Below are 16771 nucleotides of genomic sequence, written 5' to 3'. Positions count from 1 at the left end.
TTATTACAAGTATATAATTATTTACTGATCATAAAAATTAGAGATATTCATCTGTCACAAATATCCATGAAAATATGTAAATCAAGTACAATAATCAAACAATATAATGATATCCAAGAAATTACAAAGAAGAATTGAAAACTATATTTGTGCTTTATAGTCTTCTTTTAGATATTCTTTAAATAATGTAAAAAAATATTATACATTAAATTATTTGAAATGAAAATACGTATAATATCTTATCCGCGCGTGGAAGCCGCTGCTAAAGCTGCCATAAGAGCTCAAAAGAAAGCTGAGAAGAAAGAACAAAAGGTATCAATATCAATGCTCTTTGCCTTCTCTCTTTTCCATTCTAATAATCTTCTTTTTTTTGTGTGTTGCAGGAGCGAGAGAAGGCGGTCAAGAAGAAGACATGAGGCAGCAACGCATACGAGGCTATCTCTGAGGAAGTTCCTGAAGCTTTTGAGGCTGAGAAAGAGGAGATTGAAGCTTCAGTGGAGGAGAAACCAAAGAAAGAAAAGAAAGTCTTGAAGGAGAAACCAATAAGAAACATGATCCACAATAGAGGAGGACTGGAAACACTCCCGAGACTAATGCGCAAGCGTAAAAAGCAGACTAACTACATGGTTTGGGCTGCTCCAGCTGCTGTTGTGGTACTAATGCTTCTTGATTTGGGTTACTACTACGTTTTCTAGATCAAGGGAAGCTGCGTTTTCTGTAGTTTGCTCAAGTTTCAATGTATATCATATTTGTTCGATTTTAAAATATAAATATAAAAATTAAACTAATATTATAGGAAACAATCCGGGCGTAGCCCGGAAAACCCCCTAGTATCTCTAAAACTAAAAAAATTGAACCAGAACCAAATAGATATCCAAATTTAAAAATAAAATTATATATCCATAAATATTAATTATATTTAATTTCTAAATAACTAAATATACTAAAAATACTATTTATTAACCAAATTATCTGAATATTTTTGTTCATAAATTTAAAATTATCCAAATTATTTGATATTTTTATTCAAATAGTCCGATAGTTAAACTGGAATTATTTGATGTTCTTACCAGCATTATCCAAAAATTCCTAGGAAAAACTGAACTGGGATAGAATTAAATCTAGTTTTTTTTTTTAATATTAGCCGGTTCTAAACGTTAGTGATTATACTGAAACTAATCTAAAATTTGTAAATTTGTAAAATCCAAAATTGATAGAAAAGCATAGTTATTTAACGTTGCTATAATTATTTATTTATTTGTGAACATTGTTATTGATACTATGAATATAAATGATATTAATTGTTATTGATAATATATATACAGAGTGGTACCAGGCATGCATGGAGAAATCAAGCAATTGGTTGCTGTCAGTGATTGTAGTGGTATATTCTTTTTTCGCTTAGATATATAGTTAATGCCTACGTAATTATTGTCTGCTCTATGCATCCCGAAATTATAGGGAGTAAAGGGGATGAGAGGTTGTATAATACTACAAATCCCGTTATAAATATGAATATATATGTTAAATAAAATACTACAGATCCCGTTATAAATATAAATATAAATATAAATAAATAAATAAATAAATATATATATATATATATATATATATATATTAAATACTGGTAGTCAATTATTTTAAAATATGAGTCGTAAATAATCAGACTAAATCTATATCAATAGAGCATGTTAAATAGATTTGAAAGTGATGATCAAGCCAACGTGGTGGATACAAATTGGAGGAGAAAACTACATCATTAAAATTAATAAAAGATGCAAATGGCTAGAAGTCCGAATATAAGTTTGAGCGCCAATTAAACTTGGTCAACTTTATCAACTAAACAAAACAAAAAAAAAAACTGCGGAATATGTTGAACACAATTATAAATAGTTCCTATATGTGATAAAACTTCAAATTAGAGTAGAGCAAATAGGTCACACACTTAAGTAGATCATATATTATAAAAACTAGAGCATGGCCAGACAATTAATTTCATCACAAGCGCAATATAGGGTAAGAGAGTAACACTTCAAATTGCTAGCTTGTCGTCAATCTGCAAAATCCAGAAAGAAATAGAGTCAAAACAATAACAATACATCATGATATGTAAAGAAGTTGAAATACTGAAAAATTAAACTACCTGGCTAGATTGAGGGTATAGGACTTGGTCTGCAGAGGATAGGAACAGGAGGTTTCAAGTTTTTTGCATAGGTAACCACTTTGGCTTGGTACTCAATAAGAGGTCCATTGAGAGATTCAGGAGCCATAAACGTTATGTAAGCTTTCCGGGTACCTCCACCAAGCACAATAACTCTCACAATTTCAACCAATTCAACCGTCTTTTTCTATACATATATATATATATATATATATACGAATGGAAATGAGAATAAATCCATAATGAAAATGTAAATACATATTAATTATTATTTGATGAGAATGAGTCTAACCTCAGTCTCGTTGAGTTTCTTAACACACAAGTTGGCAAGATCTGTCATCAACTCCCGACTAGTCACGTTGGGATACACTAATGCTTCCAGATCTTTAATTGGATAGTTTCCGCTCAGAGGTTCATAAATAAAACCCTAAAATTAATTTTTTTTTTTTAAAAAGTGAATAAATCGTTTTTTTTTTTCTGAATCTGGCAAGAAAATAAAACAATCAAAATTACCTTACTATCGAAAGCCCTGCGTCTTTCGCGACGGTACTTCTCATACTCTTCGTCGTCAGAGAACAACTTTCTATCCTCGGGATCTGATTCGTACTCGCGACCATCGTAGCTGTCCACATCCCACTGGGGTTTACAACCCAGCTCGGGCACGTGTGTATCACTGTATATCTTCTCTTCCTCTTCGACCTTCTGTTTCTTCATGGGCGACGATTGCTCTTCTTCCGCCAGGGATTCCCTCGTCGGAGCTCGCTTCGCTGGAGAAACGAACGAACGAACAAACAAACACTATTTGGGAAATCCTATTTATTTTATTATTATAGATTATTATGCTTATAGGGCCAATTTGATTTAGTTTAAAGTGGACTCCAAGCCCATATCAAAGCCCAAAAAGAAAGTGATGAGAAACAAGCCCTTCATATATTTCTTTTTCCTTCTACAATCCTTATTTAATGAATATTTTTTTTTTGATTTACTAAAATTCCGTATTATTTATTATTTTATTTACAAATATTTTATCAAAATAATTTAAAATGTATCAATATTCGTTTAAATTTTCATCCTCTAAACTTTTTTATTATTTTCTATTAATAATAATGCCCACAATCATAATTATTATTGGTTGTAGTCCCTCCCGCCCATCAAATATGCCATCATCAAATTTCTTTCAATATATATTTTCATTCTTTGAACAACAATCTTCTGTTTAACAAAAGAAAATTTCTCTTAGTAGATCGTTTGTGTTGGTGAAGATCTTATAAAATATTGCATTGTAAAAAATCTGAATAATTAAACAAAACTTTAATGAGAAATATGGTTTAGATGGAGATTTGGGAAAAAAAAATTACACCTCGAAAATATTAGAAATAACTTCCAATTTGAAGAAAAAAAAAAAAAAAAACTATGAACAACAATTCAGTGACTCAACAAAACTTCACCTATGTCTGTCTAAGAGGGCAAAAGAAGGACTAACCTCTACTTTCCTCTTAGTTACCAGTTTTGGTTTGACATGACACGTGAACAAGAAAAACACTCCTATTTATATTCATCCACTCTTTTGACTGAACTTAAATCAAACTCAACTCAACTCATCTGAAATGGAGGGTCAAAAGCAAGACAATGAACACGTTTTTTGTAGTCTATATCCATCTGTGCCTATTCCTGACAAGCTTACACTGGTTTTAGTCTTACGGTTACCTTTGCAATGGGTGCCATTTCAACAGCAATATGAACAATGTGCAATGGTGGCTCCTTGGCGATACCTCCCACTACCGGTAAGTGGTAGTCCAAACCATATCTGTTATCAAACACTCCACCATCCTCTTTCTCGGAGAAAACAAAGTCCATCATGTAAGCATCTAATGGGACCTTAGCTGAAGTCTTCACGTGGGAGCTTCCATCATCAGCTGCCTCCATTTTCTGAGGAGGCAAAGGACCCAAGCGGTGAGTCCACCGATTAAAAGAGCCTCTAAACCAAACCTCAGGCTTCCCATTCAAAACCGTGTTCGAAGGTCTGTAGAAAACCGTCACCGATCTTCCCGCTTGAATCTCTAGAGGCTCCGTGTACACCACGTCTTTCTGAGAAAGAAGAAACTTTTTAAGTGTTCTCTCCTTTGTTTCTGCTTTCAAACGAGCTGTTTTCTCCATCTGCCAAAGAAAAGCAAAATGATGAAGATAATGTTATATATAGTTAGATGTATGGTAAAGAGGATAAGCTGGTCACTAACCTTGACACGCATAGCTCCCTCTTATAACCCGTCTCTCATCCTGAAGTTTCCTAATTTCTCAAAATTTATATCATTAGCTGCATCTTCCAACAATCTTGCCGTCTTAATCAAACGTTCTCATCAACTCAACTCCTCCTACTTCTTTAGCCATCTCTAAACACTTTTCTAGGTCATCCACAAACCAATTGATCTCTTCATACTTTTCTTACAAGGAAAGTTTCGCATCCCTCAACCTAACCCTAACCTTTTCCTCCCTCCACATCTCAGCCATTTGCAACATCCGTCTCTCCTCCTCCATCTAGTCCCATATTCTCCTTGTTTCTGCCTTGAGTTCATCGATCCTAGTCACCAGTTCCTCGCACACCTTCTCCAGTGTGTCTCTTTCCCTCCTCAACCGAGTTTCTGTACATTCCATATCTAACATCTTCTTTAACCTAAAATTCTCTACAAGAGTTCTATCAAAGGAATTGGGATGGTGATAATGTTGGACTCTTCATCTGTATTGTTGGGATTAAGGTTGAGGATTTTTTTTTGATTTGGGAAAATTAGTACAAAGCAAATTTCACTGTCACATGATGGATATATTTATGTTTTGTTATTGTTATTAATAAAACAATAAAAATCCGTAAAATTTGATTAATGGTTAGAAGATATAATGCTCAATTTACATTGAAATGCTATAAGTAGAATGTAACTAATGTTGTAATTATAAACTCAAAATGTGACTTGCAATGTAATTTTTGATGAATAGTAACAAAAATCTTAGAGTTTAATACTATTTGAATAAAATATTTACATTTCAAATGAGGAGTGGAGTTTGATTCACTAAAGAATTCTACCGCCTTGTGTGATAAACATGTTTCCACCTATACGACTCCAAATAGAAAAGTGACACGTGTGTCTTATCACTTTAACTGCTTCTTGAGAAGCTTTTTCTTCAACTAAACAAATCATAGAAGTACACCAATAGCCATAGGTAAGACAACTACACTTGCTGAAGCATGTGGGAATGGAGTGAGATGAGTAACTTTTGTGGCTCTATACAGCTCCATCAAAATTTTGATGATTACTTCTTCGCGCTTTGAAAACATATCAGATGCCTGAATAGAGATGCATGAAGAGGAAAGCATGCACATAGTTGACTGAACTATGGTTTTCGGCAAAGGGTTTAAGTAGAGAACAACTTAAAGCCATCTCATGAGAACAATGAATCTGATTGGAATGATACTCACATGATTTAATTAACATATACACAATGAAATTTAACTAACATAATAAATTTATATCTACAGAAAAATTAAGGAAAATTGGAAATATACACCAAAAAATAGTTTGTCTTTATAGGCTAATATTATTTTGTCCTATTTTTGCCTTCATTGTCTTTTTTATTTATCAAAATTAATGAAATAAAAAGTTTTACAACCCTCAATAAATTATGAAAATGGGAACAATAGAAAAATATCAAATCAATGTAGGAGTATTTTTTGAGTTCTAAATTTTCATTTTGTTTTGCCAAAATCACAAAATCTAAAAGAAACAAAGGCACTGAACGAGAAAGAATGGTGAAGATGCCTCTAAAAGATGAGATCGGGATGAACCACTCCTCGTGAATCTCTGCACTGGCCGTGAAGACGAAACTAGAGACCAACAAATAACGTAGACTGAGATTTGATAACAATGGAAAAAGAATCGCATCGACACCGAGACTGTTCTTGTCGCTTCCTGGGGTTTATGAAATCCTCTCTCCTTATATAGCTACAGTGGCATAATTTTTTTAAAAAAAACGTACAAGTTTTTTTGTGTATGAATTGGTAAAACAACTAATATGACTTTGTATAATTGGTATAAATAAGACAATTAGCATAATTAAAATGATTTTTTAGTCCATAATTTATTTACATCTAAAATGTTGTTATGTTATGAATTTACTAAAAACATAACACATACAGAGTTTAAATTATGATATAAATGTTATTTATTGTACAAGAATATTAAATTAGAGGTCATTGTATAACTAGTATAAAAGAACAAATGGTACAACTAGAATAATATATGGTATAACTAAACAATTTATTTTGATTTCAAAAAGATAATTTATTTGACATCTTTCTAAACAAAAAAGAATGATTGCTTTAAATTTTAAAAGAAGATGAGTATCATATAGATTGAGATAATAACAGAATTGACATATTGAGAAGCATTTCCGCCATCTCACAAAGACAGTGCTGCTCAGACATCATCATCAACGCTTGGAACAGAATCGCTGGCCTGAAAATGTATGTCACTGGCCATTAGATTATACAACCCTCGAGCAATTAACTGTATTTCCGTAACAGGAGCTCGTGATTTCATTATCATCACCATTAAAGGGTGTAGTCGAGGTGGTGACACATTATTAGTACATCACTCTTGATCCTCCTCCTCCAGGTGCGTAAAATAGTCAACAACACAAGCCTCAACAATGAACGAGAAAGATGGTGAATACCTCTAACTGTGAGAGATAATTTCAAGATCCTCTGTGAATCTCTGCACTTTGGATGAAGATGAAACTAGAGAATCGCTTAAACCTCTCTCCTTATATATTATAGCTAAGCGGCATAATTTAGAAAAAAATGTACAAGTTTTTTTTGTATGAACCGGTAAAACAACTAACATGACTTTGTATAATTGGTATAAGTAAGACAATTAGCATAATTAAAATGATTTTTTTAGTCCATAATTTATTTACCATCTAAAATGTTGTTATGTTATGAATTTACTAAAAACATAACACATACAGAGTTTAAATTATGATATAAATGTTATTTATTGTACAAGAATATTAAATTAGAGGTCATATAAAATGACAAATGGTACAACTAGCATAAAATATGGTATAACTAAACAAATTTATAAAAAAACAATTTATTTTGATTTCAAAAAGTCATTTATTTGACATATTTCTAAATAAAAAAGAATCATTGCTTTAAATTTTGATAAGATGGGCATTAGTATCACATAACGAGAAAGCCTTAAGCTAAGAAAGAGCATGAGTATCACATAAAAGAGAAGGATTGAGACAATAACAGAGTTGGCATATTGAGAAGATAAAGACAGTGCTGGTCAGACCTCATCATCAAGGTTTGGAACAGAATCGCTGGTCCTAGATGAACCCTGAAAATGAATGTCACCGCTCATTAGATTATACAACCACCATCCAGCAATTAACTGTATTTCTGTAACAGAAGCTCGTGATTGCGATATCATCCCCATTAAAGGGTGTAGTCGATGTGGTGGCACATTGGTACAAAACTGTTGATCCTCCTCTAGGTGCGTAAATAGTCAACAACACAAACCTCAACAACATCCAAATCACCCATAGCCATATGGCCCATATCCAACCCCTGCTCTTGCTTCTCCAAAAGAATCCGAATCTGCTCGAGGAAAACCTTAACAAGGGTCTCCGCCATACAAGCACCCCTCTTGATCCGCATTAAAACTCTGCTATAAGCAATAGCAAGCTTAGAGAAATAATTGAACCTAGGATCATCGACCTTGATAAACTCAAAGAGAGGATTGGTCGTCACTTTCGTGATCAGTTCGGACAAAAAATGCATATCGCTCCGCGCCACAAACTGAGCAGTGAGCACTATAACTGCACGTTCCTTGAGCGTGATCCCTTGAGGAGGTTTAAACGAAAACTCGGGAGGTCCGAAAGGATGAGGCAGAGGTTCCATGAATTGAGGAGAAGTAGCTGGAGGAGGAGCATCAGGGTTTAGGATTTCCTGAACTCCATCTTCTGGGTTATTCCGGTATTGAGTAAGCTTGTGTTTGTAAAAAGCGTGATAAGGGTCTGAGCTCTTGAGGAAGTTAAATCTTTCATCGTTCTTGTTAGAGTCCATGACCCTACTCTCCATCTTCAATCCCCTTTCGGAAACCAAACGTGCTGTTTTCTGCAACATACGTCTGACATCTGGAGGTGGCTCGATGATTGCTGCATGTGCCACATCATTCTTCGTTGCACTCGACATTCTTTTTTTTATATACCTACAACCATAAGATAACACATTAAAATCAAATTTTCATGAATATCGAATCATGAGGCCGTAATCAAAATCTAATGGAATAGGTTTTGTTAACCCATGGAATTACTGCATGTGATGTGAGTGTTTGTCGCCTTTCACTAATGCTGAGCTGGTTCTTTGGGCTTGAAGTGTCAAAGCCCATCACGAGCTGAAGTCCTGAGCTGAAGCGCAGTGAGCTTCGGAAGCTAACCTATAAAATGGTACAATTTTGGATTAATGAGATGATCATCGACTGATATATCATCGTCTTCCTCAAGAGAGTTTGTTACGTTATGTTACATCTGACACGAGCAGAGAGCAGAGAGAATCAAAGAGAGAGAGAGTCTTATCTTGGCGAATATCGCGACGGAGACGGTGAAGTTCCAGCCGTGATCAGAACCGCATAAGAAATTTGATTACCGGGAGTGTATTTCAGAGGTAGTCTTTACAACTTATCTCGGTGAGATCCTTGTATAAGTGTGTAGAAAGATACCGAGACTCTGTATTAATTCCAAAGGCTATAGTGAACAGTTGAGAGCACAGATCTCTCCCCGGACAGTAGGAAATGAAGTCTGGGTTAACAAATCTTGTGTGTTGATTGAATTTTACGTTTCCTTGGTTAATCTGCAAACAAACAAGAACAAATTCGATCAATATCAATCAATCTCGTAACGACGATCAAGATCATAACACTAACAAGTGGCATCAGAGCGCCAGGTTATTGTGCAGGAGGTGATCGCGAGTGATCGTGATCTAAGGCTTTAGACGATCCTAGGTGTTTGTGGATCTGTGTGTTTGACGAGCTCAGATCGTGATGGAGGCTGTTACGAAGTTTGAGATGGAGAAGTTCGATGGGAAAGGATATTTTGGAATGTGGAAGTTCAAGATGTTGATGCAACCTGAGCTACAGGGACTCGGAAAGGTCTTGCAAGGTGAATCTGGTGAAGGGTCATCTGAGAAAGATGATGGTGATTCCAAGGTGCAGACTAAATAGGAGCCTGATCCTAAAGCTAAAGAAAAAGATACTAGAGCGAGAAATCTGATATGTGCTAGTCTTACTAATATCATGTTGAGGAAGGTAATGAAGGAGCCGACTGCTATGGGAGTTTGGAGAGCACTAGAAGCTGATTATCAAGCCAAGACTCTGCCAAATAGAATCTATCTGAAACAAAGCTTTGCAAGCTTCAAGATGTCTGAGCAGAAATCTATTGAAGAAAATTTGGATGGATTCTTGAAGTTGGTGGATGATTTGGCGAGTTTAAACATTATGGTGCCAGATGAAGATCAGGCTATTCAAGTGCTATCAAGTCTACCGCCTCAATACGACTCTCTGGTGCATACTTTGAAGTATGGGAACAGCAAAGAAACTCTGACATTAAAGGAAGTCACAACTTCTGCTTATTCTAAAGAAGTTGAGTTAAGAGAAAAGGGACTTCTGGGGAAGTCGAGTTCAGCTGCTGAAGGACTCCTTGTGTCTAAAGGGAACGGTGAGAAACGTCAAGGAGTTAAGCAAAGGAGAGGCAGAAGTAAGAGCGGAGATAGCAGATTCAAGAAGAACTCTAGGTCTCAGACACCAGCGAAACTTAGAGAGTTCTGGGCCTGTGGACGTGAAGGTCACTTCAAGAGGGATTGTCCCGAGAGGAAAGATGGAAATAAGCAGCAAAATGCAAATGTTGCACAGAGACAAGAACCAATGATCTTGACTGCAAGTATTCATGATACTCGTGATCAGTGGGTTCTAGACTCTTGCTGCACGGTTCACATCACACCAGACAGGGAGGCTCTATTTGACTTTAAAGAAGTGAATGAAGGAAATGTGTTAATGGGGAACAACACCTACAGTGAAGTGGCAGGTATCGGAAAGTTGAAAATTGTAAATCCAGACAATACAGAGGTGATCTTATCTAACATGCGTTACATACCTACAATGGGAAGGAATTTGATCTCATTTGGGTAACTTGAGAAGAGTGGTTGCAATTATGAAGGGTATGGGTTTAATGTGACATTCTATAAAGATGGAAAGCGTGTGATTACTGGAACCTACAGAGAGGGTTTGTATTTCTTAAATGGGAGTGTGCAGAAGGGAACAATTGCTGTTGTTAGGCCAGAAGTTGATACTACAAAGAGATGGCATTCGAGATTAGGCCACATGGGACTCAAGTGTATGAATGAACTAGTTAAAGGTGGTTATCTTGATGGGAAAGAGGTTCATACACTTGACTTCTGTGAGGAGTGTGTTCTCGGAAAATCTCAGAAGTAAAGTTTTCAAGAAGGGAAGCACGTCACCAAGGAGCCACTGGAGTACATTCACTCAGATTTGTGGGGTTCACCGATGTTGAATAGAGTCTTGCAGGATGCAAATACTTCATCACATTTATTGATGATTATTCAAGAAAAGTGTGGATTAATTTCCTAAGGACTAAAGATGAAGCATTTCAGAACTTCAAAGAGTGGAAACAGCTTGTTGAGAATCAAACAGGAAAGCGTGTGAAGTGTTTGAGAATAGACAACGGTCTGGAATTCTGCAACAAAGCGTTTGATGGATTATGCAAGAGCTCTGGGATTAAAAGACACATGACATGCTCTTACACGCCGCAACAGAACTGAGTTGCAGAGAGAATGAATAGAACTATCATGAATAAAGTTCGAAGCAAGCTAGCTGAGACAGGGTTTGGGAAACAGTTTTGGGCAGAAGCAGCTTCTACGGCAGTTTATCTGATTAATCATTCTCCTACGTCGTCTTTGAGCTTTAAAATTCCAGAAGAAGTCTGGTCAGGAAGGAAAGTGACACTAAATAATCTAAAGAGATTTGGATGTGAAGCGTTTGTTCATACTCTTCAGGATAAGATAACCCCCAGAGCGACGAAAGGTTACTTCGTGGGATACCCTCAGGGTGTCAAAGGCTATAGGGTTTGGATTCCAGAGGATGGAAAGTGTACTATCAGTCGGAACGTGACGTTTCATGAAGACAAAATGTTTAAAGACAAGGTAGACTCAAATCCTAAGGCATCTAAACCAGCTAAGAAAGTGAAGCGAGTCTCATTCAATTTTGATAAGACGTTTGAGGATTCAGAATCAGGTCGAGCTCTATCAGAAAGTGTGGATGAGTCTTCAAGCTCAGAATCAGAGGGGTTAGACAGCTCAGAGTCTGAATCAGCTGAACAGGAAGAAACAGAAACAACGCAAGCAGGAACATCTTTAGAAAGCTTAAGTGATTATGTGTTAGCTCGGGATCGAGCTAAGAGGAATATCAAGAAGCCATCGATGTATGAGGAAGGAGGTGATTATATTGTTGCTTATGCATTACTGTGTGCTCAGGATGTTGAGATAGAATAACCTAAAACTGTGGCATAAGCTAGGAGAAGTAAGTACTGGAAGTACTGGAAACTAGCTATGAAAGAAGAGATTAGTTCTTTGGCAAAGAACAAGACTTGGCTAGTTGTAGACAAGCCAGGAAAGAAGAAAATTGTGGGTTGTAAATGGATTTTCAAGTACAAGGAAGGGATTCCAGGTGTTGAACCTCCTAGGTTCAAGGCTCGATTGGTAGCTAAAGGTTTTACTCAAATCGAGGGTATTGATTACAACGAGATTTTCTCTCCGGTGGTGAAGCATGTGTCTATTCGACTGATGTTATCAGTGGTGGTTAACTACGACATGGAACTAGAGCAACTAGACGTAAAGACAGCTTTTCTACATGGAACTCTAGATGAGGAAATCTATATGAGTCAGTCTGAGGAATTTACTGAGAAAGGAGACGAGTCTAAAAGTCTGTCTATTGAAGAGATCTTTATACTGATTGAAGCAGTCTCCGAGGCAGTGGAATCAAAGGTTTGATGAGTTCATGAAGAGACAAGGTTACATTCAGAGTGTTCATGATCTATGCGTGTATTTTAAAGGAAAGACTTTGGAGGAAAAGGTTTTCTTACTGCTCTACGTGGATGATATGCTAATAGCATCTAAAGATATGAAGAAAATTCAGAAGCTAAAGGAAAGCCTAAAGTCTGAGTTCGAAATGAAAGACTTAGGTAAAGCTACTCGTATCTTGGGAATGGATATCCTACGTGATAGAAAGAAGGGGGTTCTAAAGCTTTCACAAGAGAAATACTTAAGACATGTGTTGAGGAACTTCAACATGGAAGGAGCAAAGCCAGTTGTTACTCCGGTTAGCTCACAACACAAGTTGAGAAAGTTATCTGATGAAGAGATCAAAGAAGAAGCTAACTACATGGACAAGATACCTTATGCTAGTGCGGTTGGAAGCCTAATGTACGCTATGATTGGTTCTCAACCTGATTTGGGATTTGCTATTTGTCTGATCAGCAGATACATGTCTCAACCAGGAAGAGCTCATTGGGATGCTGTCAGATGGGTTTTCAAGTACCTAACGGGAGCTTTGGATATATGTATAACGTTCACTAAGCAAGAAGTGTTTGAGATTGTTGGCTACCGTGATTCAGATTACAATTCAGATTTGGATCGCAGGAGATCAGTTTCAGCACATCTTTTTCAAGTTGGAGGGAATACTGTCAGTTGGCGAGCCACACTGTCGTCTGTAGTGCGTTATCAGCCACATAAGCTGAGTATATGGCTCTCACTGAAGCAGCTAAGGAGGGTAAATGGTTGATGATGATTTGCTGTGAATTGGGGTTCAATTTCAAAAGCTACAAGCTGTACTGTGATGCGTAAAGTGCAATATGTCTAGCTAAAAATGCAGTCCATCATGGCAGAACAAAGCACATGTATATTACGTACCATTTCATCCGGGATAAAGTTCACGAGGGTTCCGTTAACCTAATCAAGGTGCATACTACTCTAAATGCAACTGATTTCTTAACGAAGTGTTTACCTGGTCCGGCGTTTCAGAAGTGTCTGGAGCTGGCCAAGGTCCTCGCCTGATCGGTTGAGGTGGAGCTCGAGGTGACTTTGTCGATTTGGTTACCTCGCACGAAGAGAAAGAAACAAGAAGTGAGTTTCTGAGTTACAAGAAGTGAGTTTCTGAGTTACAAGAAATCGCCAGCTTCAAATCGTGTGGTAAAATACGATTGAAGGGAAGGAGAGCAAATAGGTTCTTACTTTGTTTGGAATATCAGAAGAGAGGATGTAGATTGGAGGAGGATCTACTTCTATTTTAGATCGGCGGTAGAGCTGAAGGGTTCGACTGTTTCTGGGTTGAACAGGGAAAGGAAGAGAGAGATCGGGACAGAGTATTGAGCCAGAAGTCGTCGGATTGGTTACGAGCTGACAAGATTGGGTGGAGCTTGTGATTGAGGTATCAGTTTCAGGAAGATCTCCGGTTTCGCAGAAAGGGGATCCATGGTTTCAGACAGTGAGTCGACAAAGGTGGAGTTTGTGAGTGTTTCTCGCCTTTCACTATTGCTGAGCTGGTTCTTTGGGCTTGAAGTGTCAAAGCCCATCACGAGCTGAAGTCCTGAGCTGAAGCGAAGTGGGATATGGAAGCTAACCTACAAAACGGTACAGTTTTGGATTAATGAGATGATCATCGACTGATATATCATCGTCTTCCTCAAGAGAGTTTGTTACGTTCTGTTACATCTGACACGAGCAGAGAGCAGAGAGAATCAAAGAGAGAGAGAGAGAGTCTTGTCTTGGCGAAGATCGCGACGGAGACGGTGAAGTTCCGGTCGTGATCAGAACCGCAGAAGAAATCTGATTACCGGGAGTGTATTTCAGAGGTAGTCTTTACAACTTATCTTGGTGAGATCCTTGTATAAGTGTGTAGAAAGATACCGAGACTCTGTATTGATTCCAAAGGCTATAGTGAACAGTTGAGAGCACAGATCTCTCCCCGGACAGTAGGAAACGAAGTCCGGGTTAACAAATCTTGTGTGTTGATTGAATTTTACGTCTCCTTTTAATCTGCAAACAAACAAGAACAACTTCGATCAATATCAATCAATCTCGTAACGACGATCAAGATCATAACACTAACATGTGAGATCGATAGAAAATAAAAAGAAGAGAAATCAGAGAGAGAGAGAGATAACGAACACCGTACCTCAATTGACGTGACGTTGAGATCTGCTAAGCTTTGGAACCTACGATGAGTTCTGAGATATCGTCGTGGATCTCTTTTTATAGCCAATATAACTTGACCAATCGTATCCTTCTAAGGATTCTATAATCTTCCTAAACCTATTAGTGTTTGTTTATACACAATCACCGTCATTAACCAAAACACAACTACTTTGATATTGGTCCAAAAGTGGTTATTATTTGTGTTCGGTCCATAAATATTTTATATCTTCTTTTTTTTTATATCGCTTCATTTTATTATCGAAATGGAAGCGAATGGTTCTTAGTGGTGTTTCTCAGTATGGAGATGATTTCAACTTCGGTTATGACCGTAAACGCAAATCTTCTCAAGTTTCTATGCTGGTGTTGGAGCTCAAAAAGGAAGCAGTCTCAAACTATGGTCTCGCAGTGCTGCAATGTTTTTAAGCTATGTTGGCTCTTGGTTTGGAGTGGTCTTTGTATTCTTGTACCTTATTGCGAAGATATAGTATGACATCTACTGATGTTACTTTCTAGCCTTCACTCTATATGTGTTTTTTCATGTTCTCTTCTATAGAGTTGGTTCCTTTTTGGATTTCTCCGTATGTGGAAAACATTCACACCATTTTATTGTATAAATAAATTTATAAATATTAATTATTAATAATTTATATATTTAGTCTTATAATATTTCGTTTAGAACATTAAAATATATTTTTCTGGCTTTTGTATAGCTCGTGTCGTGACAAAAGATATTGTGAGGCCGTGTGTTAAACTATTTCCGAACTCCGATTTAGGCTAGTTACAATGAGGATGTTGAATCTTTCTTTCAACTATCGAATAGCTTACAATGGGGTAGTTGAAAAAGAGAAAAATTCAACGTGAATCTAACTATTGAATAGCTTACAATGGGGTAGTCCATTTTTATCTTTTTTTTTTTCATCTTAACTATTTATGATCAAATATTTTTTATTAAATTATATTTTTTTTTCTACAAATAGACATTTGGTTCATTTGATTTGGATATATAAAAAACTATTTATTTTATCAAACAAATGCAAAATAAAATTGGTGGGATACGATGTTAAATTCTTTAAAACAAAATTATTGTAAAATAGAATATTGAAAACATGTTGAATTAATATGCGGAAGAGAAAGAGATTATGATGTAGATTATTAAAATTATATAATTGTTATAAGATAAACTTTGAAATGATCCTCCACTCCTTTACCAACTCAAGCACTATGATCATCTACTCATCAAGCACTATGATCATCTACTCATCAAGCACTATGATCACCCACTCATTTACCAAATCAAGCACCATCTTTGATATTTTATGCATTGTTGTTCACTATAAATATCATCACTCATCTCACTATTTTGTACACCATAAACAAGAACAAGAGTTTATAAGAAAAGAACCATTACATCTTCTTCTTCTTACTTATAATAAACTCTCTCACTTATAGTAGTGTTATTTGCTTCCTACGGGTATTAAATTCTACTCTTATTTAAATTTCTCGATACTATAAATTATAAGTTATTTCATAACACGTTATCAGCACGATCACTCTGCGATTCGGTAAAATTTATTTGTATCATTTATACCCTGTTATAATGGTCGGTATACCGCCTCTACTATTATTTATATCATGTTATAATGGCCGGAATACCGCCTATATTATTTACTAGTAATTTAATTTATTTATTGGTCGGCCGAGCCGCCTTATATCCTGTTTATTATTTATTGGTCGGCCGAGCCGCCTTATATCCTGTTTATTATTTATTGGTCGGCTGAGCCGCCTTATATTCTGTTTATTATTAATTGGTCGGCCGAGCCGCCGTATAATTTATTTATTATTCTGCATTGATCGGCTGAGCCGTCGCATGATTTGTTGTCATATAACATAAATATTTCATTGTCATAATTTTTCACTTTTATGAAATTTTATAGATTTGATTGACCGTTTAATACGATATTTTCAGACTAATTTTTGGTGCACTCGATTTAACCCAACGGTCACAAAGAAATTTTTTCAAAAATTTCCCCTTTCTCCAACGGTCATGAACAGTAATTTTCATCTATAAATACAACTCATTTTCACTTCATTTCATCATCCAAAACATTTCATCTTCTCTCAAAAATTTCAAATCGCTCTCCTCCAATTTTTCAAGAAAGATGATTCGCGCACTTTTGTTTTTATGTGCCATTTTTATTTGTGTTTCTATTTATGGTTTATTCGATGGAGAATTTACTCCAAGTGAATTTAAGATGATTATCGGTTTAATTTTATTTACATCGCTTCTCCTTGTA

The 16771-nt window shown here is 36.2% G+C and overlaps 1 protein-coding gene across 2 annotated transcripts; it reads right to left on the bottom strand.

The window, feature by feature from the left end:
* Positions 1 to 1871: 1871 nt before the first annotated feature.
* On the bottom strand, positions 1872 to 5968 carry LOC106423128 (starch synthase 3, chloroplastic/amyloplastic-like). 2 transcript variants are annotated; one of them, XM_048766356.1, is made up of 4 exons: positions 2675 to 2985; positions 2454 to 2588; positions 2144 to 2348; positions 1872 to 2056 (listed from the first exon to the last, which is right to left on the bottom strand). In XM_048766356.1, exons 1-3 carry the CDS (start codon positions 2873 to 2875, stop codon positions 2148 to 2150), a joined length of 537 nt encoding a protein of 178 aa, XP_048622313.1. In that variant the 5' UTR covers positions 2876 to 2985; the 3' UTR covers positions 1872 to 2056; positions 2144 to 2147. The 2 variants fall into 2 exon arrangements, with proteins under 2 accessions (XP_048622313.1, XP_048622314.1); XM_048766357.1 differs by lacking the exons at positions 1872 to 2056; positions 2144 to 2348 and adding an exon at positions 4399 to 5968 and having other exon boundaries at positions 2675 to 4318.
* Positions 5969 to 16771: the final 10803 nt, after the last annotated feature.

Source organism: Brassica napus, chromosome C8 (genome assembly GCF_020379485.1).
Source record: "Brassica napus cultivar Da-Ae chromosome C8, Da-Ae, whole genome shotgun sequence".
Taxonomy (NCBI): domain Eukaryota; kingdom Viridiplantae; phylum Streptophyta; class Magnoliopsida; order Brassicales; family Brassicaceae; genus Brassica; species Brassica napus.
Note: the sequence above shows the minus strand (reverse complement) of the source record. Positions and strands in the feature narration are given on the sequence as shown.

What these genes read in the sequence shown, in the direction of transcription:
- LOC106423128 (XM_048766356.1), bottom strand. Translation starts at nt 2,875, where the DNA reads ATGAAGAAACAGAAGGTCGAAGAGGAAGAGAAGATATACAGTGATACA. An exon ending in GCAGGGCTTTCGATAGTAAG is followed by an intron (nt 2,589 to 2,674) that starts GTAATTTTGATT and finishes AATTAATTTTAG; the next exon opens with GGTTTTATTTATGAACCTCT. An exon ending in AGAAACTCAACGAGACTGAG is followed by an intron (nt 2,349 to 2,453) that starts GTTAGACTCATT and finishes ATATATGTATAG; the next exon opens with AAAAAGACGGTTGAATTGGT.